The sequence below is a fragment of the Leptonychotes weddellii genome, chromosome 10 (genome assembly GCF_054177405.1).
Source record: "Leptonychotes weddellii isolate Sample4059 chromosome 10, ASM5417740v2, whole genome shotgun sequence".
Lineage (NCBI taxonomy): Eukaryota > Metazoa > Chordata > Mammalia > Carnivora > Phocidae > Leptonychotes > Leptonychotes weddellii.
This window is the reverse complement of record NC_138378.1, coordinates 50,917,633-50,942,624: the sequence shown is the minus strand read 5'-3', so window position 1 is coordinate 50,942,624 and position 24,992 is coordinate 50,917,633. Positions and strand designations below refer to the sequence as shown.

At 43.8% G+C, this 24,992-nt stretch overlaps 1 protein-coding gene across 1 annotated transcript in view; it reads right to left on the bottom strand.

Moving 5' to 3' along the window:
• Positions 1–7,336: 7,336 nt before the first annotated feature.
• LONRF2 (LON peptidase N-terminal domain and ring finger 2) overlaps positions 7,337–24,992 on the bottom strand; it is a 42,608-nt gene continuing 24,952 nt past the window's right edge. The window contains exon 11 of the mRNA XM_081833426.1: positions 7,337–24,524. Coding sequence (XP_081689552.1) covers positions 24,330–24,524 — 195 coding nt within the window. The 3' untranslated portion in view covers positions 7,337–24,329. The remainder of the gene's footprint in view (positions 24,525–24,992) is intronic.

Genomic DNA, 24,992 nt, shown 5'->3' with positions numbered 1-24,992 from the left:
AAGAATGGCTCAAAATGCCACATGTTGAAGAACAGTCTGGTAACATCATAACTTCTTTGGGTGCTACGTTTTGCTTTTATGTAGCTTTATTCATGGGTTGATTTCAATTGGAGCAGGGACCTAGGGAGGGCCTCAGGGCCTCTCAGAGCCTGTTCTCCTGTAAACCCCAACTCAGGAGGGAGAGGGGTCTTGCCTTGTCGGGAGGTGGGTGGCAGGAAGAAAGCACCATAGAACCAGCTCTGGGTACAAACCAGGTATCCTCCAATCTAAGTACCCCCTCCCTCCCTCGAGCTGCAACGCCCTGGCTCCAGCCACATGGATTGTACTCTTCCGGAAAACAAAACACCAAAAACGTTACATTGGCCAGCATCAATCTGGTGGCCCTCAGTGGTGAGCTGAGATTGTCAGGGTCTGCTGTTTATTTCCTGGGCTCTGTTTATGCTAATTGATAGGCTCTGCTCCTCAGGCTCTTCCTGGAAATAAGACATTTTCTCAAAAATGCATTTCTGAAAGCGTCTTGAAGTGGCGAAGAAGTAAAGGGAGAGGGACCCGGAAACACAGCACGGACCTGCTCTCCTGTGCCGCTCCCCTGTGGTGGCGTCTATCCCAGGGAAGCCCGCGCACTTGGCACCTGACCTCAGCTTCAGGCTCTGTCTGGACGAGTCGGCGACACTGTGGCTGCTAGGGGAAAGAAAGTGGCTGCCTGCTTCTGTTTCCTGTCTAAGCCCCTCCATTTCTTTTCCCCCCTTCTTTCTTTTTTTTTTTTTTTAGATTTTTTTTTTTCATTTATTTATTTGAGACAGAGAGAATGAGAGAGAGAGAGCACATGAGAGGGGGGAGGGTCAGAGGCAGAAGCAGACTCCCTGCCGAGCAGGGAGCCCGATGCGGGACTCGATCCCGGGACTCCAGGATCATGACCTGAGCCGAAGGCAGTCGCTCAACCAACTGAGCCACCCAGGCGCCCTCCCCCCTTCTTTCTGAAACAATGGCCCATCACTCTCTACTTTTCCAAAGTCAGCTTCCGCAGTTTCATTTGGAATACGGAGCGCTGGGGCAGTGCCAGGCTGCGCAGCTCATAGCAACCTTGGGTGGAGAGCCAAGGGGTAAGAAGTCTGTTTTTCTCTGGACAGAACGGTCTCACCCTTCCTGCCAAGAGGGTGGCAAAGCGGGTGGGCCAGGTCCTGGAAAGACAGCCATTCTGGAGTGTATGCATTCCCTGCTGCTGCTGGCACAAATGACCACAAATCCGTTATCTTTCGGCTCTGGGGGTCAAAAGTCTGACACGGGTCTCACTGTGCCCAAATCAAGGGACCCTCGTGATTACTTGGGCCCACTCAGATCATCCAGGATAGTCTCATCTCAGAATCCTTAATTCATTCAAGTCTGCAAAGTTCCTTTTTGTGTGTAAGTTAACATCTTCCCAGGTCTTGAAATGAGGACATGGACCATCTTTAAGGGGTCATTCTTTTGCCTACCTCTGGCTCTGGCTCTCAACAGTCAGCCTATGGGCACTTAGCCAGGCACTGAGCTCTTAGGCTACAAGTCATGAGGAGCCTGGGAACCAAGGTAAGGCTTTCCTGCATGGCTCAGTCTGGGTTTGGAGGAACTTGCTGGCCAAGAGAAGTCCATCCAGTCCTTGCTTTGTGCCCTTGTTCTGTCCCAGGTCGCTGATGGCCCTGAATGTCTGATTTGGTCACAGACGCACGCTTTTGTCATTAACACATTCTGCAGCCCGTGTGTTTCCCTGATGTGTGTGATGTTGCAGGCTGGGTTCCGGGAAACAGACTCTGGATGGAGAGTGGTGTGCAGAGTGTTTATTAAGGAACGCATCTGTAATCAACACTACGGAAGGGAAAGGAAGCAGACAGAAGCGGGCAGAGAGAGAAGCCAAATGCCAGCGCAAGACCAGCAGCAGCCTGGGCTGACTCCCCCGGAGAGCTCCGGAGCCAGAATGATCTTTCAGAGATGTCCAAGGGTGGCAGAGAGGGCCAGGCCTTTGTACTCCCAGACTGGTCAGGCATGGGATGTGAGCTCCCTGGGAACTCTCGGCATTTGAGACAATTCTGGGAGGGTCAGAGGGCTAAAGGCTCCGTGCTGCCAATGCTCCCAGCCGCTAGAGCAACCGGTCCTGCCCTGAAAGGGATCTGGGCACACATCCCAGTGCTCACTGCGGCCCACGCCTTGTGCCTCTCAGACGCATTTCTTCATATTCTGTTTGGGAAGCAGCTCTTTCAAGATTCCGGCGGGCCTCTTTTCCTGGAGGAAACTGAAAACAAGATTGGTAGTGTGCTCTACAGCTCCTGCCTCTGTTGCTGGTCCCAGGGCCACAGCAGAGGGGCACTACCTCCCTGCTGCACCATCCATCCCACTCTCCCTCACCTCAGCCAGCACGTCTGCCGCTCTCACGCCTTCACTGACCCAGAAGTGCGCACCCCTGGGCTACACACCCTTCGTAGGCTGGGGTTGCTGCACTTGTTCCTTTTCCATCAAAACTGAGCAAGGGAGTTCCAAGGGGCACCCACATGGATCCCCCCGGGTTTCACACCCATTCCTCTCTTCCCCAGTGCATAATCCACTCCTTCTGATCAGAGTCAACTACCACCATCAGGATGGGGACTCTCTTCCTGCTTGCTGGTCACTTTGTCATGTCTTGATGAAATGGCAGCTTGTAATCCAATGCGTCTGATGGTGCTCCCAGGCAGAAATCTGCCTCTGGAAACCAAGATGCCTCAACCTACAGAGTTCAAAACGAGGCTATGGGAAGTATGGATGCTCCAGGTAGGTCACTGGGAGTTCCCGGAACCAGCCCTTGGTTCCCAGACCTGTGCGTTCTTCCCCCTGGGAACATGGCACCACATAAAGGTGCTGGATCCCACGTGTATCCTACATCCTGGGGGATGGCATCCCATTCCTGTAAAGCAGTATCTCCGAGGGGCCAATATTCCCATAACAGGCCATAACAAGTCGCCATCAGGGGCTCGATGTGGATAGGAGTCCATGGCCACAGGCCCACTCCTGCCTTTTTGCCATGAAGAGGATCTCTAGAGCTTACATGATACGTGCCACCCTCATGCTGTGCATCACACACTCCCTAATAAACATGTAGCGGTGGTTCTGTTGTCGGGAAAGGTAAATCGATATCCAGGGTGTCTATTTCTGTCAGGATGCATTACTGGCCCTTTCAGGGTAAAAGGGGTCCAATGTAGTCAGTACGTGACCAGCTCTCCTTGAGGGATTAGGCCGGGGCAGAGACCCGGCTTGTGTCTCTGTGAACAGCAGGTTGGACATTTGGTAGCATCAGTAGCTACCTCAGCTTTGATAAGTGGAAGCATGCTACTGGGCCTGTTCACAGCCTTTATCCCTGCTACCACGGTGTCAGCACTGGGAGGATCAAGAGCCTGTCCCCCTGGAGGCTCAGTGCCTCTCCCGGGGTGAATGCTCTGCAGTCAACACTACAGGTCATGAGAGCCTCCTCACACTCTGCCTACTGTTCCCGTATGCCCATCCACATGCCTCCTCCAGACCCTGTCCCTCATCTGCCAGTCATCTTCCTTCCAGGATCTTGAAGCCAGACAAGCCACTTGTCACTGCCCGTGGGTCCATATCTATTCTGATTTTGGCCTACTTTTCTTTCCACCCAAAATGGACAACCAGGTGTTCTGCCCAAAATTCTGCCCATTGGGAGGTTTTCCCCTCCTTACTCTTTGAAGACCACCCTGGGTTGAGGTTGGAGACAGCTGCACCTATTTTTGGCTTACACATCCATATCAGGCCTACCCGACCATGAACTAAGGTTGGACTTTTTCTCCCTCCTCCATCTGGTCATAAAGAATTCCCAAGACAGACCTAGGTAGGAACTGCCAAGCTGCACTGGTACAGGACTGGTGGATGAGGCAGAGATCTCTACCACCGGCTGTGTCCCTTGCTGTGCCCTCTGCTCTTGTTTGTGTGTGACTGTAGATGTTCACTTCCATCTTCAAATGGATTCTTGCCAGCCCACCCAACTCTACGACTTGGGTCTCTCAGAACCCAGCTCATCATGGGCACGTGTGGCGGCGTGGTCACTTTACGTCCCCAGGTCAAGGGTTCTGTCTCTGCCAGGACCCACTCGCATACCAGGAGGGTTTTTTTTTTTAAGATGTATAGTTTTCTGCTGGAAATGGCACAGGCTTGTTCCACAGAGGCCAAAAGGGGTGTGTGTGCTGCGATTCTCCCATTGTGGTCTGCCATAAATTCTGCCCAGCTCCTTGCCCACCAATGATACACCTGCCTGGTTATATGGTCTCCGTGTCAGGGATCCTTGCAGGGGCCTTCCCCGTCCTCTCTGAGCACCACCCAAAGCCGGCAGCTTGCATCTCCCCTTGCATGTTGGTTAGATATGTAACATGGTGCCTCCAAAATCTAAAGAGGCTTTCAAGATTCTGTGCTGTTTTCTTCACCATAGCAGGTGCAATAATTTGTCCTTTACTTTGGACGGGGTGCCCTGGATGCCTCTCATTACTGAACCCCTTCAAAATGTCACTGATGTGGCATGCCCTGGGTCTTTGTGGGGTTTCTCTCCCATCTTCTGGAATGTGTGTATTTTACCTGGGCCTTCCATGTGCTAGCAACTTCTTGCTCATCCAGTTTGATTAGGATCAGATCGTCGTGTAGTGGATTACTGTGATGTTCTGTAGAACTCCTAGATGGTCCAGAGCTCTTCAGACTATCTTATGACAGGGCAGAAGGTCAGCATTGGTCCAGAGGCAAGACTGCAAATGTATACATTATTTGTTTAATGTGAATGCAAAGGGCCTCTTTTTCGATAGGAAATGCATTTGCTAAATCAGTATCTGTATACCATGGGCCTCAGCACAAGTGAACATGTCCTAGCAAAGACAGAACATCTGGCATGGCAGACTGCAATCAGGGCTAATACTCAGTTGAGTCCCAAGGAGTCTGCTCTTGGGGTGCCTGGGTGGCTCAGTCGTTAAGCGTCGGCCTTCGGCTCAGGTCATGATCCCAGGGTCCTGGAATCGAGCCCCGCATTGGGCTCCCTGCTCAGCGGGAAGCCTGCTTCTCCCTCTCCCACTCCCCCTGCTTGTGTTCCCTCTCTCGCTGTCTCTCTCTGTCAAATAAATTAAAAAAAAAAAAAATTAGAGGATTCTGCTCTCATTTGCCAGGATCCACCAGGATTTTTCAAGGGCTAGACTAGTATGTTAAATGGAGAAATGATGGGACCACTATCTCTGCATTCTTTTGGTATTTAACAGTGGCACAAATACCTGCCATCCCTCTGGGACAGGATACTGTTTTAAGATACGATCTTGGCTGAGGGAGTGGGGGAGCAGTTTCAGAGGCTTCCGCTGGGCTTTCCCCACTAGGATAGCTCTGACGTCACAGGCTACGGACACTAAAGTTGGTCTGTTCTATTTACACACTCAGCCATGAGAGAAATGGCCACGGGGAGGATCTGTGAAGCAGGTGACCCACGGTGGCTTGGATCCTGACCAGGACTACATTACTAGTTGGTCCTCATATGCTCCATTCCAGTGGGGGTGCCACAGTGGTGCTTTATGTGCCCGGAAAACAATGTGGGCTTGGATCCCGTCTCCAAGAGTCCTTGAAATGTGAGGCATTACTCTTCCCCTGGGTGCGCTGTCAGCTGAATGAACGTCTATCTGAAGGTGTCTTTGGGGAAGGACCCGGGGAAACTTACCATGGCGTTACAGTCCCCTCCCCTTTCAGAGAACTGGTTATCGTCTTCATTCAACAGATTCCGGGCCTGAAACTGACTCAGATATTAAAGTTGGGCAAAGGAATGTGAATTTGTATTGGGGTAACTCTTCTTCACCTCTTGATTTCTTTTAGTAGTACAGACTGAGTAGCTCCCTTGTTGGCTGTCCATCTGTTTTGCCCTAGGGACCCCTTGTTTTGATACCCATACTCGTATCTATGCGTCAACACCATCCCTCCCTCCACACCTTGGGCATCGCCACGTATTACAGCAACTATTCACCTGGCTTCCGGCAGTTCCATGCTGTCACGTGGCCTCTCTTGCTTTGGAAGTCCATAATCCTAACTGCCATTGGTGGGCTGAGTTCTCTAATGCCCTTTCCTACCATCAGGTCTGGCTGGATTTTAGGGCTGCTGGGACTCCTTTCACTGGGACACTCTCCCATCTCCTGGGGTCCTTGTTAGTGTGTTAAATACATCCTGAATTCTAGGAGACTGCTCCCAAATTGATCAGCTTTCTTTTAAGCAGGATATATTCCAATCCCTTTGATGGAGCATCCCAGAATCCCATCCCATCAAGTCGCCTGCCTTCTGCTGGTACACATGGGCTAGGTCTTTCTATTGCTTTGGGATGCAGTACTCTCCCCAACCACTTTATCAGACTCAGAATATCCCTGGGTGACTTTCACTGTGATTTAACCCTATTATAGGCTTAGTGACCACGAGGGTAGGTGGGGTACAAGGGGTATCAGAGGATCCTGAGGGGTACAAGGTGTTAGCCCCTATAGGAAGGAGCCTTTGTATCATCTCTAAGCTACTTCTGTGGATAGGTCATGTAAATAAAAAATAAATCTTTGCCATTTGAAGACAATGAGATTGGGGGGATGCTTGTTACTGTAGCATCATGTAGTCTATCCTGACTGATACATCTTGATTGCATGCTGAAAGAAGGGAAAAGATCTTTCAAGTCTCAAGAACATAAAAAGGAACCGTTTTTTTCCCAGAATAGTATGCCTTTTTTTTAAAAAAAAAATCATGTTGATTAAATAGTCATTCTGAGCACACATATGTAGGTGAAGTAGACAATTTTTTTCATATCTCCATGTCCTTGGTTAGTTTCACCAAATTCACTGGCTCAGGCCCAGTTTGCTAACACAGTCACCAGCCCCGGAGGAAGACCAAGAAGAGGACACTGAGGTGGGCAGAGGTAATCAAGTTAAGATCCTGTTGGATTACAGTGGGCCCTAAATCCAATGATGGGTGTCCTTATATAGGAAGAGGGAGACATGGACACATACAGGGAAGAAGGCCATGTGATGACAGGCACCGCATAGTCAGGTTGCCACAAGTCAAGGACTGCTAGCAACCACCACGAGGTAGAAGAGGCAAGGAAGGATTCTTCCTAGGGCCTTTGGAGGACGTGTGGCTGTGCTGATGCCTTGATTTGGGACTTCTGGTCTCCAGAACTGTGAGAGAATACATTTCTGTTGTTTTAAGCAACCAAGCTTGTGGTAATTATGGCGCAGCCATCGGACATGAATACAATATTCTACGCATTGAACTGATCTAATTTCCCGTCATCGTACCCTATTACTTGGGTGTAATTATTTATTAAAGAGCATTTACAACACTGTAAGTTTTATTTACGCCAAATATCACATCTTAGATATAGAGTTTCAATGAATGAAAATCAACAGTACAAGAATACATGAAGTAAATTTTGTAACATTTAAGACTGGCCTCACTTAAGCAACAAAATGCCAAATACTGTTACTACATATTTAACCCCGACTTGAGCTTAGAAAATAAAAGGCCAGAAGAATAATCTACATTACATGAATGTGATAACACATTGTCTATCTCTAAACAGATAAAAGCATAATTTTTAAGTTTATCTACAATGACTTATTGGTTCAAACCTGCTCTTCCAATTAAGAAGAAAAAAATACACAACAAATTTTTAACTGGTAAAATCATTTCACAGCTATAAAGGATGCTAATGACACCACCCTCTACTAGCAAAGAACAAATATACAAATAGAGCTTTCCAACCTACCTATAACAATTTTTTTTCCAGAGTTCAGTGAAGTATGGGTTGGGGAGATAGGAGGTGAGTAGTATGAGAGGTGAGATAAGCCAGTCACTGATCAAACGTTAGCATACAAAACTTGACCAAACTATTCAAGTAAAAGGACAAAGGCCCCAGTGAAATATTTCAAATAATCCCCAAAAGTAAAAGGTAGAGATAATCCACATTGCAAATGCCATTTTTGTCCTTAAGGGCCACATATGCCGACTCAGCCTCATGACTTAGACTCCCTCAGGGGATTCCACTGTTACCCCGGTTCGCACTCTTTATCTGGGGGCTGCCTTATGCCAAGGAGCCTCCCTGCTGAGCTCCGCACACACGGAGGCCCCTGGCCCAGGCCCCACTCCTGCACAGAAATACCTACTCGTTGGAGAGTACACCTCTCTTACAGAGGCTGAGCCAAAAATGCTAGAATGAGCTTCTTTAATCATGTTTTTTAAATCTTTTGTGACATTTTGGCAACTTGGGGCCTCCCTGACTGTGGAGAGACTGCTGGTCTGGTCTGGCTAGTTCTTAGAGACAACAAAGGACCCCCACGGAGCACACCTTTCATATGAAAACCAACCAATCCAGAGCCCCCACTCTCAGCTGCTTCCTCTATCTGGTTCTTACACTCCAGGAGGCAGTATTCCTCTGCCCTAATCACCCAGGGTCAGCACTGCACTATAGCCAAGAGCCCCCTGACATTACCCAAACTAGCCAATCCTAAGATGTTCCCTTGCCCTGCCTGGCCTTTGCTGCAAAAACACTAAGGGCTCTCCCCCAAACTTTCCCAGTGCGCCTGCTTCTGCCTCCTGAGCGGCTCTGGTGCGTCTCCCTGTGGCCTTTTGTGGTATGGCATTAGCTTTTCCATGTCACTCAGTCACCTCCAGAAATTAAAATCCTGTGAGTAGATTTTATCACAACTGGTGCAGTAAGAAGGGTGACTGGTTTTGACAGAGGAGCATGCCTCTTCACTGCTCCTGACTCACTAAGTAGCCCCCACCGCCAGCCGTGGGCACACCCGTACTCAGGCAGCTACCATATGCTGACAAGGCGTTCCAGCCTAACTGGTAGGAGGACCTCAAAGGCGTGCATGTCTACAGTCCTCATTTACTCTTAGGGCTGTAGCCTAGGCTGATGGTAACCCATGTTCCCGACTTGGCACCTTGTGGGGTAAATAACTGGACCCAGGGCTCCCACATGATTCCCCACCCTGATATGCCTAGTTTCTGGACTGATGACCCCTCAGGGACTAGGCTAACTGGCCGACACACAAGGCAGAGGCTTTTACCAACCAGGAGCGAGGAGTGACTTCCTCCAACGGACTGTGTTGGGATGTAAGCCGATTGACTAAGCCAGCAATGCCAAAGTCCGTTGGGGCTGCTCGCCTGAGTTACCTCCCTCCTCATTCTGTGAGCAACTGGTCCCATCACACAGATTCCAACTTCATCCAGACGATCTCTCTTTTAGAAAGGATCTCTGGCAGAAGTCCAAGCGTTAGCCCCTAGTACACTATAGGGATCCATTGTTGACATGATGCTGAGCGCCCTCCTCATGGAAACCACGGCCCCCAAAAGGCTTAAAAAGTTGCTTCAAGGGGCACCTGGGTGGTTCAGTTGGTTAAGCATCTGACTCTTGGTTTCGGCTCAGGTCATGATCTCAGGGTTGTGAGATCGAACCCTCCCATCGGGCCACTAGGCGTGGAGCCTGCTTAAGATTCTCCCTCTCCCTCTGCCCTGCTCCTGCCCCCACTCACGTTCTCTCCCTGTCTTTCTAAAAATGAGAAAAAGTTACTTCGAGGGCAGATCTCTTTGTTGTCACTTGCCTTTCTGCCATTGCAATTTGTCCCCAGACCCAATGCGATATAAGAAACTCCTTCCATGGAGACCAGTAGCTCTTTGTTCAAAGTAAATTCCATCTCAATAAAAAGAGAAGGAAAGGACAAGGTGGAGAAGTCATCTCTCCCTGCTCCTCCTAGGACCTGAGGAATGTTCTCAACTCATCCAAGATGACAAGTCTCCCGGCCAGTGTGTCTGGGCCCTCGTGAGTGCTGACGCCTATCAACACAATACAAGCCTCCTTAAAACTACGTGGTCACACACTCAGGATGCTCCTGCCACTGCTCTCCTGGATGCAACAACAAATGATACCACGAAACTTCATATAACAAATTATGTAGAATAATTACATATGGAGCAAATATATAAGACTTACATACTAAAAGAGTTATATAACCAAGAGATTAAAAAAGTGTTCATTGGTTTTTGTGCCTCTACAACCTTAGATGTAGGTTCTAAATTAACTTGAACATTTTGCTGAAATGCACCAGTGACAAAACATCCTAGACTTAATCAATACGGGGTGGGGGGAGGGTGGATTATAGTTTTTTATACCTGGGGATTCTGCTAAGTTTAGACACTGTAGCTCTTCTAATCTGAAAAAAAGTAACCAAATAGAAAACAGGAAAAAATGTAGGTATGCCTCACTGTAACTGTAGTTTTGTCTCAATTTCCTGTAGGGAGAGTACCAACTCCCCTAAAATACCCCATGTACAGACACTCTAACATAATGAATAATAAATTATAATTAACGTAAGTCTTTGTCACTTACAAATTAGATTGATAAAAATGAGACTCCATGATTCCCCCACCCAACACCGTTAAAATAGTTTACCTGGCCCAAAGTAAGTAAATAAGGTCCTTCAAGAATTAAAATTTATTCTATAAAACCTAATTCACAAAGGGGTGATTATCCCAGTTGCTTCTCCATTTTTGCAGCCCAAATTTGCCTGTTCTTAAACCCAGGGAACATAAAGGTCCTTCATGGTAGATTTCTGCCATCTTGCTGCTGTGGTCCCATGCATTAGGGCCCCAATACCCAATATCCAATAGTCTTAAAATTACTAATTCTATTCAATCAGTAACTGGTAAATATTTTGCTCTTAGAGGTTCGGCTAGTACACTCTGCTCAGTGCCTACTGCAACAGTCTCTCAGGCACACTTCGCCTTCACCTCAAAGGGACACACCTACCTTCTCCAGGCTCCCTATGGGGTACCTCAGCAACTTCGCAGACAAGATCTTTGCTGCACCCATCCTCTCTGGGAGCACAGGCACGACATCACAATGATGCCATCCTTGCTCCAAGGAGACTCATCTGACACACTCACCAAGGACACACAAGTCCAACATCTTTCAGTACTTTTTGGGTTCTGATGACCACATGGTACTCATTTACAAGTCGTCCTTAATCTCACTGATGCTGCTACTTACAAATCAGCCCACTTACATGGGCTCCCTCAAAAAAAACTCTGAAATCTGACCAAATTAACATCAATAGGCACTGCCCTCAGAGACTCTTTCACTCAAAAGATCTGGGCAATCCCCTCTCAGGTCACTGATGTGGCTATAAGTGGCCCAAAGGCTTTAGATGCAAGAAACTGACCCTCTCGGCCTCATGCTGTGTACCATTAAAACAACAAATGACTGGCCACGTACCAGACTCTCCTGAAAACAGAGGCTCTCCCAGACACTGGGCTGTATCTCTGTATCCAGATGCCCCCGGGTCAAGAAAGCAGCACCCCACAAGGTCCGCATGGGTACTGAGGCCTCCCTGGATATAGGATGGAGCCAAACTCGGGCTCTCTGACACAGTCCACCTACAGGAAGGGGTGGTCTCCCCTGTCCTCAGGCCCTTGCCAGATACTACTGTGCTAGAGGAGGTCACCCTCCCCAGACCCTTGGCTACCTGAGGAGCCCTTGGGATTAACTGAGTGAACAACAGTGAAAGTTCATAGACTATATGATTGGCATTGCCCACCTTCCTAGAAATGATGGAGAGCTCAGAGGAACATTGCAACTTTCTATCTCCTAGCCAGGATGTCCCTCTAATAAAGGATGGGAGCCCAAGGGTAGGCACATTTGGCCAAACTTTAAGGCAGTCCTCTTAGCACTGGATGCTCTCTGCTCAGCAAACAGCCCCATCGGCATACATATCACAACTGTTGCCACTGCCTAAGGGTTGTCCCTGTCAGGATAAAAATCTCTGGGAATCTTGTCCCTCACAGATCTCTAAAACACAAATCAAACTCACACATATATTAGGCCCACAACATAAGCCCTTGCCAGGACACTCCTTACTCCCGTGGAGGTTACAGGCATTATGAATAGTAACCAAGACACACATGTCACTTCTCAGAATATGCAATGCTAGGCTTTTGGAAAAGGTGTTCAACAGAACTTTCGTGTCTCTGGTAGGTCCCAGACAATGAGTTTAATTGAAAAATTAAACCCATCCCCAGGCCACGCCACGACAGTTCTGTGTTCCCTCTCTGGTTCCTGAGTTTGGAGCTTTGATCCAGCATAACTGGGGCCAAGCTGCTGTTACTCTGCCCCCCGCCCCCTGGGGTCAGAGCTGGAACTTTGACACACTCTCCCCAGGATGTGCTGATGCTGTCCTCCGCCCCCCTGGGCCCAGGCCACTGCTGTACTCGGTCATCCTAGGGTCTGCATACCGTGCTCCTGGGGCTCAAGTCATGCACAAGCCCCAGCCCCAGGCCCTGGTTCCATGGGAGATCTGTAAATGCCAGTACCTCAGACGTGGGTGTCCCAGCTGCAGCAAGTGCATCTGTGCACAATGATGGTTCTGCATGCAACCCAGCCTTGGGCCACAGCTCCACTGAGGATCAGTGTACTGACTGGGTGCCAGGAGGGATGCTCTCAACTAGAACTTCCTTCCATGGGCAACAAAGGAGAACAGGAGAACCTCAGCAACCTTTACCACCAAGGACTGCAGTAGCCCTAGCCACCACTGCCACCGGCAAGCCCTCCACCAAAGATCCCCACAGCCTTTACTGACACCAACCTCATCTAACAGACCTGCATAGAGACCATGCCACTGTACTCTCCCCAGAACAAGAAATGCACCCTACTCAGCTAGTGCCCTCACAGCGCATGTTCAGGTAAAAAGCTTTCCCCATCAAAGCTAGTCTGAAAAGGTTGGAGGAGGTAAATTCTCCCTTAAATGCTCAGACATCAATATAAACCCACTAGAAACATAGGAAAAAAAGCAAGGATACATGACCTGACAAAAAGAACACAATAACTTTCAGGCAACTGACCCCAAAGAATTGGAACTCTGTGAGTTACCTGAAAAAGAATTCAAAATAATTATTTTAAGGAAGCTCAGTGAAAATCAAGAAAACACAAATCAATGAACTCAGGAAACTAACGCATGAATAATATAAAAACTTCAACAAAAAATTAGAAATCATAAAAAAGAACCACATAAAAATTCTAGAGGTGACAGATACAATAAATTAAATGAGAAATGCAACAGAGAGCTTCAATAGCAAGCTCAACTAGCTGAAGAAAGAATCTCTGAACTTAAAGACAGAGGATTGATATTATCCAATCAGAGGCCAAAAAAAAAAGAGTGGAGGAAACCTATGTGTGTTATGGGACACCAGCAAGCAAAAAATGTTCATACTGGGGCACCTGAGTGGCTCAGTCAGTTGAGCATCTGCCTTTGGCTTGGGTCATGATCCCGGGGTCCTAGGATCAAGCCCCACATCGGGCTCCCTGCTCAGCAGAGAGTCTGTTTCTCCCTCTCCCTCTGCTCCTCCCCCCCCACCCAGTTTATACTCTCTCTCTCACTCACTCTCTTTCAAATAAATAAAATCTTTAAAAAAATGTTCATATTATGAACGTCACAGAAGAAGAGACAAAGAGACAGAAAATCATTTAAAGAAATAATGGAAGAAAACTTCCCAAACTGGGAGAGAGATAGGAATCATCCAGGCATATGAAGCTCAAAGGTCCTCAAACAGATTCAACTTGGAGAGATCTTCACTGAGACACATTATAAGGAAACTCTTAAAACTCAAAGACAAAGATGGGACGCCTGGGTATTTCAGTCAGTTAAGCATCTGAGTATTGATTTTGGCTCAGGTCATGATCTCAGGGTTGTGAGATTGAGCCCCACATCAGACTCCATGCTCAGCAAGGAATTTCCTTGAGATTCTCTCTCCCAGGGTGCCTGGGTGGCTCAGTTGGTTAAGTATATGATTCATGATTTTGGCTCAGGTTATGATCTCATGGGTCCTGTTATCAAGCCCCACTTAGGGCTCCACATTCAGTGGGGAGTCTGCTTGAGATTCTCTCCTTTTGCCGACTTCTGTGTGAGCACTCTCTCTCTCTTTAAAATAAATAAATCTTAAAAAAAATATTCTCTCTCCCTCTCCCCCACATCTCTTGCTCTCTCTCCCTCCCTAAATAAATCAATAAATCAATAAACAAATCAAAGACAAAGAGAATTTTGAAAACAGCCAAAAAGAAAAAAGACTCATCACATACAGGGAAACCCCATAAGACTATCAGCAGATTTCTCTGTAGAAACCTTGCAGACCAGGAGAAAATGGGATGATATATTCAGAGTGCACTAAGAAAAAAACTGCCAACCAAGAATGCTTTGCCCAGCAAAGCTGTCCTGCAGAAAGGAAGGAGAAATAAAGACTTTCCCAGATACACAAAAACTGAGGGAATTCATCATCATTAGACCTGCTTTACAAGAAATGCTAAAGGAATTCTTCAAACTAAAATTAAAGGATGCTAATTAGTAATTGAAAACATGTAAAATATAAAATTCACTGGTAAAGATAAATATATAGTCAAATTCAAAATACTCTAATGCTGCAATGATAGTGTGCAAATCATGAGAAAGACAACGGAAAAGATCAATGAAGAGTTGTTGTTTTTTTTTAAAGATAAAATTGACAACCCATTAGCCAGTCTAAGAAAAAAGTGAGATGATTCAAATACACAATAAACAAAAGAGGAGACATCACAAATGATACCACAGAAATACAAAGGATCTTATGAGACTACTGTGAGTATTTATGCCAACAAATGAGAGGACTTAGAAGAAATGGATAAATTCAAAGAAATACACAACTTACCAATACTGAATCATGAAGTAATAGAAAAGCTGAGCATGTCAATAACAAGCAAGGACACTAAATGAATAATCAAAAATTCTTAAAAGGAAAAGACTAGAACCAGATGGCTTCACTTACAAATTCTATCAATCATTTAAATAATACCAATCCTTCTCAAACCATCTCAAAAAATGGAAGAAGAGAGAACATTTCCAAACTTACTTTACAAGGCCATTATTACTCTGATACAAAACCAGGTAAGGACACTATAAGAAAAGAAAATTACAGACCAATATATCTGATGAAGATAGATTCACAAAATCCTCAATTAAATACTAGTAAACCAAATTCAGGAGCACATGGAAAAGATTTACCCATGATTTACATGATTTTCATCAGGATCAAGAGGGATTTACCCCTGGGATGCAAGGAAGGTTCAACATATGCAAATCAACTAATGTGATACCCACAGAATGAAGGATCAAATGTATATGATCTTTTCAGTAATGCAGAAAAAGTATGTGACAAAATTCAACATCTTTTCATGATAAAAATTCAACAAATTAGGTGTAAAATGAATGTTTCTCAACATCATAAAGGCTATGTATGACAAGCCCACAGCTTACATCACACTTAACAGTGAAAAGTTAAAAGCCTTTCCTCTAAGATCATGAGCAAAAGAAGGATGCCCACATTCACCACTTTTATTACAGACAGTACTGGAAATCCTAGCCACATCAACTGAGCAAGAAAAAGAAATAAAAGGCATTCAAACTGGACAGGAAAAAGTAAAATTATCTCTTATAAATAGAAAACCCCAAAGTTCCTACCAAAAAACTGTTAGAACTAATCAATGAATTCAGTAAGGTCCCAGGATACAAAATCAATTGCATTTCTATACACTAACAAAAAACTATCAGAAAGAGAAATTAAGAAAACAATCCCATTTACAATTACATCAAAAAAACTATAAAATACATAGAAATAAGTTTATCCCAGGAGATACAAGACCTGTACATTGAAAAATGTGAGACACTGATGAAAGAAATTGAAGACACAAATAAATGGAAAGGTATCTTATGTTCTTAGATTGGAAGAATTGATATTGTTACAGTGTGCATACTACCCAAAGTGATCTACAGATTCAGTGTGGTCCCTATCAAAATTCCAATGGTATTTTTCACAGAAATAGAAAAAAAATCCCCAAAATTCATATGGAAGCAAAAAAGACCCCAATAGCCAAAGCAATCTTGAGAAAGATGAATAAAGTTGACAGTATCATATTTCTGATTTCAAACTACATTACAAAGTTACAGTAATTAAAATAGTGTCATACAGGCATAAAAAGTCACATAGACCAGTAGAACAGAACAGACAGCACCAAAATAAACCCATGTAGATATGGTCAAGTAAACTTGACAAGGGTTCCAAGAAAACAAACACAATGGGAAAAAGATAGCCTCTTCAATAAATGGTGTTGGGAAAACTGGATATCCACAAAAGAATGAAACTGGACAGCTATCTTATACCTATGAAAATTAACTCAAAATAAATTAAAGACTTAAATGTAAGACCTGAAAACATAAAACGTCTAGAAGAAAATGAAGAGAAGAAACTCTTTGACATTGGTATTAGCAATGACTTCTTTTTGGATAAGATGTCCAAAGCACAGGCAAGGAAAGCTAAAATAAACAAGTAGGACCACATCAAACTAAAGTGCTTCTGTACAGCAAAGAAAATAATTAATAAATTGAAAAGACAGCCTATAGAATGGAGAAAAATATTTGTAAACCATATAGGAAATGAAATGAACTCACATAAGGAATGAAATTTGTATTTTGAACAAATATCTGCACTCCCATGTTCACTGCAACTTATTCACAATAGCCAAGATATGGAAACAACCTAAATGTGTTTCAGTGGGTGATTGGATAAAGAAAATCTGATACACACACACACACACACACACACACAGGAGTATTATTCTGCCTTAAAAAGAAGGAAATTGTGTCATTTGTGACAACAGGGACGAATTATGCTAAGTGAAATAAGCCAGACACAGAAAGACAAATACTGTATGGTATCACTATATACGGAACCTTAAAAAAAAAAAAAGCTGATTTGATAGAAATAAGGAATAGAATGGTGATTGCTAGGGGCTGGGGAGAAGGGGAAATGGGAGGATGCAGGTCAAAGGGTTCAAACTTTCAATTATAAAAGTTCTGAGGATTTAATGTATAGCACAGGGACTAGAGTTAATTATATAGTATTGTGTTCTTGAAAGCAGCTGAGAATACATCTTAAGCATTCTCATCACACACACTATGTGAAGTGACAGACGTGTTAATTATCTCAATGTACATGTATATCAAATCATCATGCTGTACACTCAGAAAGTATGTAATTGTATTTATCCATTTTTAATAAAGCTGGAAAAAATTTTTCTAATTGCACTTTCCTCTGTTTAAAGGGGGTATGTGTTCAGATGACTAACAGACACATGAAAAGATGCTCAGATCACTCATCTCAGAGAAATACAAATCAAAAACCACAATGAGATACCATCTCAACCTGCCAGGATGGCTAAAATTAACAACACAAGAAACAATAAGTGTTGGTGAGGATGCAGAGAAAGGGAACCCTCTTGCACTGTTGGTGGGAATGCAAACTGGTACAGCCACTCTGGAGAACAGTATGGAGGTTCCTCAAAATGTTAAAAATAGAGCTACCTTACAATCCAGCAATTGCACTACCAGGATTTACCCAAAGGATACAAAAATACAGATTCAAAGGGGTACATGCACCACAATGTTTATAGTAGCATTATCTACAATAGCCAAACTATGGAGAGAGCCCAAATGTCCATCGACTGATGAATGGATGAAAAAGATGTGGGATACACACACACACACACACACACACACACACACACACACACACACTGGAATATTATTCAGCCATCAAAAAGAATGAAATCTTGTCATTTGCAATGACATGGATGGAGCTAGAGTGAATTATATTAAGTGAAATAAGTCATTCAGAGAAAAACAAATACCATATGATTTCACTCATATGTGGAATTTAAGAAAGAAAACAGATGAATATATGGGAAGGGGGAAAAGAAAAGAGGAGAGAGGGAAACAAGCCATAAGAAACTCTTAACAACAAAGAACAAACTGAGGGTTGATGGAGGGAGGTGGGTAGGGGATAGGCTAGATGGGTGATGGGTACTAAGGAGGGCACTTGTGATGAGCACTGGGTATTGTACATAAGTGATAAATCATTGGATTCTACTCCAGAAACCAATACTGCACTGCATGTTAACTACCTAAAATTTAAATTAAAAAAATAAAGGGGGATATGTGCTTTCATGTATATTAAAAACTCATTATATGTTAGTCCCTTTAACAAGGTTTCCCCCTGTCTTTATACATTTTTCTATTTTGCCCCCATCCCACAAGGGCTAAAGGCCAGATTGAGGGCACATACTTTCTTGGGACCCATTAATCACAGACATTCCCACAGGCCAGGTAGCTGCTCAACTGATAAGGGACCCAAGTGAACCTAAACCAAAAATCAAAAACAAAAACTCTGCCAGGTGTAGCTGCCCACTGTTCTACTGACTGTTGGTCTTATTACTGCTGGTCTGGTTGCTTTCACTGGTTTGCAAACACTTCAAGTAAATCACTGTTTCAAGCAAACATAGCAAACATTGAGACCCACATCAACCTGAGTGGGTACCCACTTAAAATGAATACCTCATGTCCCACTCCCTAGACAACATCACTCTGGCCCAGAAGCTCATTGCTCAGATGACATCTCCCAGACCACGAGCTTGCGACTGGAGACAACTCTATTTTGGACACTAGAATTTATGCCCATAGACTGCCTTTGTTAAGTCACGAATTGGACACAGGACATTTTTACTTCTCTTCCTTAAATATTAGGGATTCTATTATGTTTCTGAGCTTGCTGCCTGTTTAGCACATTACCCTGGTATATTCCTTGCTCTCTGCCAAAACACATACCCCTACACTCCCATGCCTGAAGTGAAATCTGATGGAGGTTACTATCTGTAAAGTATTCCAAAAATGAATGGTGATTATTACTTTCCCCAGGAAGCACCTGCCTTCTCTCAGTCAACTCAAGTCTCTGGGAGAGCACCACTCACTCACTCTCCTTCTCCTACTGCCCTCTCCAGCTTTCCACCAGAACCTCCTACCCCATGTCTCTAGTCATAACACTCCTTTCCCTTGGTTACATACACTTACTGCTTAATCGTTAATGTATTTATTAAATTATCATATGCTCCAATAGCATAACTGCTGGACCTGCCATCTTGACTTGAGAAATAGATCAAGATATTATCACACTCATACTTTTCATACACTTTACAACTCTGCTAAGACATTGTTGAAGACCACCCACCCCCAAGACTCCAGATCTATGATCCTGGCTAATTCACATAAATGGGAACCGTAGTTATGGGCCGGCCTCAGGGACTCCTTACACCTCTGCCTGTGCTGCTCCTTTCTACTCTTATAACACTTTGGAGGACATTAGGGGAAGGAAGGGAAAACTGAAGGCGGGGAAATCGGAGGGGGAGACGAACCATGAGAGACTATGGACTCCAAGAAACAATCTGAGGGTTTCAGAGGGGAGGGGGTGGGGGGATGGGTTAGACCAGTGATAGGTATTAAGGAGGGCACCTGTTGCAACGAGCACTGGGTGTTATACGCAAACAATGAATCATGGAACACTACATCAAAAATTAATGAAGTGCTGTATGGTGACTAACATAACATAGTAAAAAAAAACTTTTGGTGCTGTTCAAGGTAACGTATGTGTCTCCATTATTATCACTCCAAAGTTTCCTTAATGTGATGTCAAAACATCAGAGGACAATCATATTAATCATGTGTTAAAAAAGACTTTATGATATTTTGACATCTTGGGGGTCTCACTGGTTGGTGAGACTGCCCGCCCTCGGCTGGTCAGTCAGAGGCTGCAAAGGGCCCATGAGGAAGCATAACTTTCATATGAGAACCAACCAATCCAGAGCCCACACTCTGAGCCACCTCCTTTGTCTGGCTCTTAACAGTCCACAAGAAAAAGAGTCCTCGGCCTTACTCACCCAGGGCTCAATACCAGACAAGAAGATCCCACCCGTATAGCCCAAAACCCACCACCACCCAAACTAGACAATCCCAAGCTGTTTCCCCTGCCCTGCCTGGTGTTTCCCACAGAAACACAATAAAGGCTCTCCCCCACACTCCTGCTTCTGCCTTCTGGCTCTGGTGCTTCCCTATGCGGCCCTGACTGCATGCCTCTCATTTCTAGTGGAAATATGAGTAACAATAAATTTTTCTTTCAGTGGCATGGACCTCTCTGCATTGTCACCCAGCCACTTAGAAATTAAGTCTTGGGCACAAATCAGAGCTATGTCCCCAACTAGTCTATCTGCAGTGGTGGCAAATGAATTTCTTCAATAGTTTATGCTACTGCAATATTCTAATACTCAATATGCTAATATTCACCTAAAAGCAGATCCACTACTAAAAGCTACTTGACAGGATTCAGCAGACTTGGTAATTTTTTTTTAGCCGTTCAGAGGCCAAAGTTAAGGTGAAGTTAAGGGGAGGAGTTGCAAAGGTGGAAATACCTCCTATGAGTCAGAAAGCAATGGCTCAGAATGAAGTATTAGCCCCATTTGGGACGAGGTGATACTGGGCAACAATCAGTGTTCAATTTCTTCCATATGGCTGGCACAGCTCACCCTACTCATTCAGATCTAGCCTCCCTGGCTTTTTAGTTTCCATGAGTCACAGAATCAGAACAGGGTCTTCTCATAGGGGCAGAGCTACAGAGAAAGAGCTTCTTTCTGCAAGCTGCCACTGCTATCCATGTTGAGAATGGGAGATGGGGACCTTTCTACCCTATTCCATGGGGGTATTTAGGAAAAATAAAACCTTATGCCTTAAACAAACAAAACTCACCCACATTTATTTTCCCTCCTAATGCTCCATCTTTCTTTTTCGTATCTGTCACATTATTTGATAGATAGCATCTAAATTTTAAAGAGTGGTACCTATCAAAATAATTTAACATAAAAGGGGAAAGGAAGAAGAAACAGATGAGTACTTTTTAAAAGCAATTTAAAAATCATAATGACTTCTATGTAATACAGCTAGTCCAGGCAATGGAGTATTTTTGTGATTATAACAACTACCAATTTTCAAATAATTTTATGACAAAATGATACTATCATAGTTCATGGTAATTCTACCATCTATAATTTTGTTCTTTGATGATTCAAAAGTCCTGTAGTAAGACTTGATATATGTTAATAGTTGAGATACAACTTACTAAACAGTTTTGGTGCTTTTTGGTTTGGGAGATGGTGGGGGGTGATGCTTAAGAGAAGAAAGGACATCTTTGTGGTTATAAAAATGGGATAACACTCCAAAAGTTGGCACATGAATTGGTTATGAACCACTTATGTGGTTGCATGGAAAAATCTTAAAATTTTACATTTTTTTAAAATTTGGAACTTTAAAAAGTATTCTAACTTTCAATTTTGAAGATGAGGACGCATAGGGAATGTGATATCCTAAAAATCTCATGAGCTTTCAGAACACTGCCCATCAGGATATCAGTCGTATTTCAGAGATGTAGGCAGGGATGGAATTATGAGTCAAGCCACTTACGAGAGTGAAATGGAAAAACGCCTAACAGAGTGTACAGAATGTACTTCAAGTACTATACTTAAAGAAGAAAAATTACTACCCCCCACACTGTTATTATTACTCTAAGTAGATTCTGTTTTTATTCTGATGTAACTAGACCATTAGTGTTGGAACATTTTCAGTAAAATTAAACTTGAATGTTCTGATTCTGAATGAGACCTTATTTTCTGAGAAATATTAGAAATGACATCTCCATGATAGAAAAGAGGTATGTGGGGGTGGAGCTGTTCCACTGCTTTAGCTAAATTTGTAGCAAATTTGTAGCAAACTGGAGTTTAGGTTTCCTTAAGTTTGTAAAAGTAAGCTTCCTTCATAATATGACTTGAGATATTATTTCCCTGGTCCAACTTCCTGATAAAGAATGTCATCTAAGGGGCTCCTGGGTGGCTCAGTCAGTGAAGCATCTGCCTTCAGTTCAGGTGATGATCCTGGGGTCCTGGGATCAAGTCCCATGTTGGGCTCTCTGCTAAGTGGGGAGTCTGCTTCTCCCTCTCCCTCCCTGCCCCACACCCTGCTTGTGCTCTCTCGAGCGTGTGCTCTCTTTTTCTCTAATAAACAAATAAGATCTTAAAAGAAAAAAAAAAAAAAGAATATCATCTAAGTGCTCAGGAAGTGCCCATCTGATCCTGCTCTGCTCTAGGCAGAGGTGAGATGCTGGACAGAGCCTGAAGTGGTCACAGTCCATTCCCTTGGGTGTCAAAAGATAAAGACAACAGAAACTTTTGCTGTTCTATCTACATCACTACTGCCAAACAGACTTTTACACAAGAACACTTGGAACGAGCTGAAAACTCAGAAGAAGGCAGACAGAATCAGGAAAAGATAAGTTAGTGGTTCTGGTCAGAGATCCATTCCAGTAATGACATTTCAGGAGTAAGGCTGAGAAAGCAACAACATCTGATGTACAGGACAAGCCCTGGTACTCTGAGCACAGGGACTTAACTTCAGGAAGGCTCCTGGGGAAACTGTGATCACACTGTGGTTATTTTACATACTCTCAGATGGAAACAGCAATGATATGGTTTTAAGGTAGGAAAAATTCTCCAAAAGAGAAAGAAAGAGAATGGTCAGTGCATACCCATTTCCGTGAACCAGTCCCGAGAAAGGTCCTCTGGCATACTAGACAGAGTTTTGTTTTCTTTTAGATGATCAGATTAAGATACAATGCCTAAGAAGGTTGGATACTATCATTAACACATGAATCAATAAAATATTTTAGAAATCATTTGGCAAAACTGCCTTTAAACCATGTTCAAGATGAGATTTGAGATTTGCAGGAAGTGAGGCACTAGAAACATCTGATTGGAAATACTTTCACATTTTCACTTTATGACTAAGTTACATAAGAATAGTATTTTCTCACTCCCATAATGAAACTGAGCTTTAGCTATTGAAAACTTCTACAATTAAAATGAAACACAATTATAAAGTCTTTCTAATAAAATGCTTGATGGATTGATAAACAACCAACTTTTGACATTATGAAATATATTTGTTAAAACTCAAATGTCATACACCTTGAATGAATAAAGCAAAACTTACAGCTGTGATTTATTCCCTGGCCTTGCTCTCATCATCTTTCCATTCTATCTACAGCATAGACCAAGAAGCCAACTCAATGCACCAGCTGGTTAGACCAATGAGAACAATTCAGTGTCTCAGGTTCAAATGGTTATTCCAATTAATACTACCAACATGCATCCGAGGCTGAAGTTGTCATGTATTGTTCTTTAATAGATAACACCAGGTCTGATCACTTCTAAAACCTCTTTTCAAAAGACACAAAGAAAAGTTTTAGGTTGAACATGGAGGAAAAACTTGCCGACTATTTACAACCCATCCCCACCTCCTCCTTCTTGCATATTGTCCTGGTATGTTTTCCTGGAATAGATAGATGCCCATTCCATAGCATGTCTTCATATATGAGTGGATGGATGGTGAACTCAAATTACGGATGGGCCTAATTTCCAATGCAAATCCTAGTAGCAAGAGGACAATTTCCTAAATGCTTGGTACCTACCAAATAATGAGACAGGGTTACGTTTTCAAGGAGTTTTTTGCACTAGTTTGGTTGTATGTTGACATCCCAATGCATGTAGGGTTTTAGCTAACTGTGGCTCACTCTTTCTGGAGTGTGTAGGAATATATGTCCTCAAGTCACCTATACTGGCCTCAGATTTTTCTCTATCCAGGGTACACTTTGTGTATTCTGATGTTCATTTGATTACAACATGCAATGTACAATATCTGAACTACCGCAGGACACAAAACACAGTGCTATCCGGCAGCTACAGCTTCTTGGGTGACGACTAATTTGGGCTCCTGCGCTGGACCACAGTTTGATTCCTCAACTTCACAGACAACTTTACAGTGACACACAAAGCCTAAGCACATTTTCAGTTAGCTGCGCTCTGAGGAATCTGCTTCCAGATAAAAATGTGGTTTCCCCCTTTCTGTCTAGCCACCAAAGCATGCTGTTTCCATCTGGTGCAGGAAGACACTTCACTGGGGAGAGGGTCCTTCTTTCTTGCAAAACCTAAACACTCGTCAACTATCTGTGGTGTTCCCTGCTGTCACTGAACTACACCCTAGAGCCTCTGCTTCAGAGAGATTCTCTTAGGTTCTTTTCCAACCATGGGCTCCATTCAAACTTCAGGCCAATCTTGCACAGAGTCAGGTTTCGCGAGGGTTTCGCGAGGCACAGACTTTTAACATTTGAATAGGAGTCAGTGTTTGCTAAGTGTTCCATTTTGTAACCTATCAACGAGCGTTTTACAAAGCATGATGAATGGGAGGATACTCTCCATGCCTAGCACTCCTCACAAAAGTACAAGGGCTTCCAGAAACCTTGACAGAGAGAGAAAATTAATTATTTCTCTCCCTGCTATTAACCAGCTCCTGCCGACTATTCATCTTACGCGTGATGATGACTAATATTCGCCGAATGGCAAGCAGACGCTCTTTAAGGGAGATCATGCCAAGAATAGCCAGCTGAGCCTTGCGTTCCAATGGCAACACCGCCAGGATCCACCAGGACCACGCGGGGCCACTAGGGTTACTCTGCAAAAGAAATGAAAGCAAATCAAAATTATTACCTAAAATACAAGTCTCTTCCCCCGATACTGTCCTTCTGTTGCACCAACAAGGCAGAAGCGAGAATTAAATGTTACCTTCTATTTTAGGTCTACTTCCCATCCATTCAGCCCTTGACATACAAAGTTTGCTTTCCTACTACACATTTAAATGTGGAAGAACTCACAAAACAAAGAGCTTGCAAAGAGGAGCATCTTCCACAGGGAAATTTCATGAATTACTTGTTTCTGTTCTCTCAAAGCTTTAGTTGGGAGTATATAGCTATCGGATGAAAAGACCATAATTTTTACCTCTATTTCCAGTGTTCTGTGTTATTGTTTTTTAGTTTTAAATATACCATAAAAACTCAATAATAGGAAGGCTAAAATTATGTGTACAAGTTTGAGTATTATAATAAAGCTTTTAATAGCTATGTGATGGATGTGCACACATAGA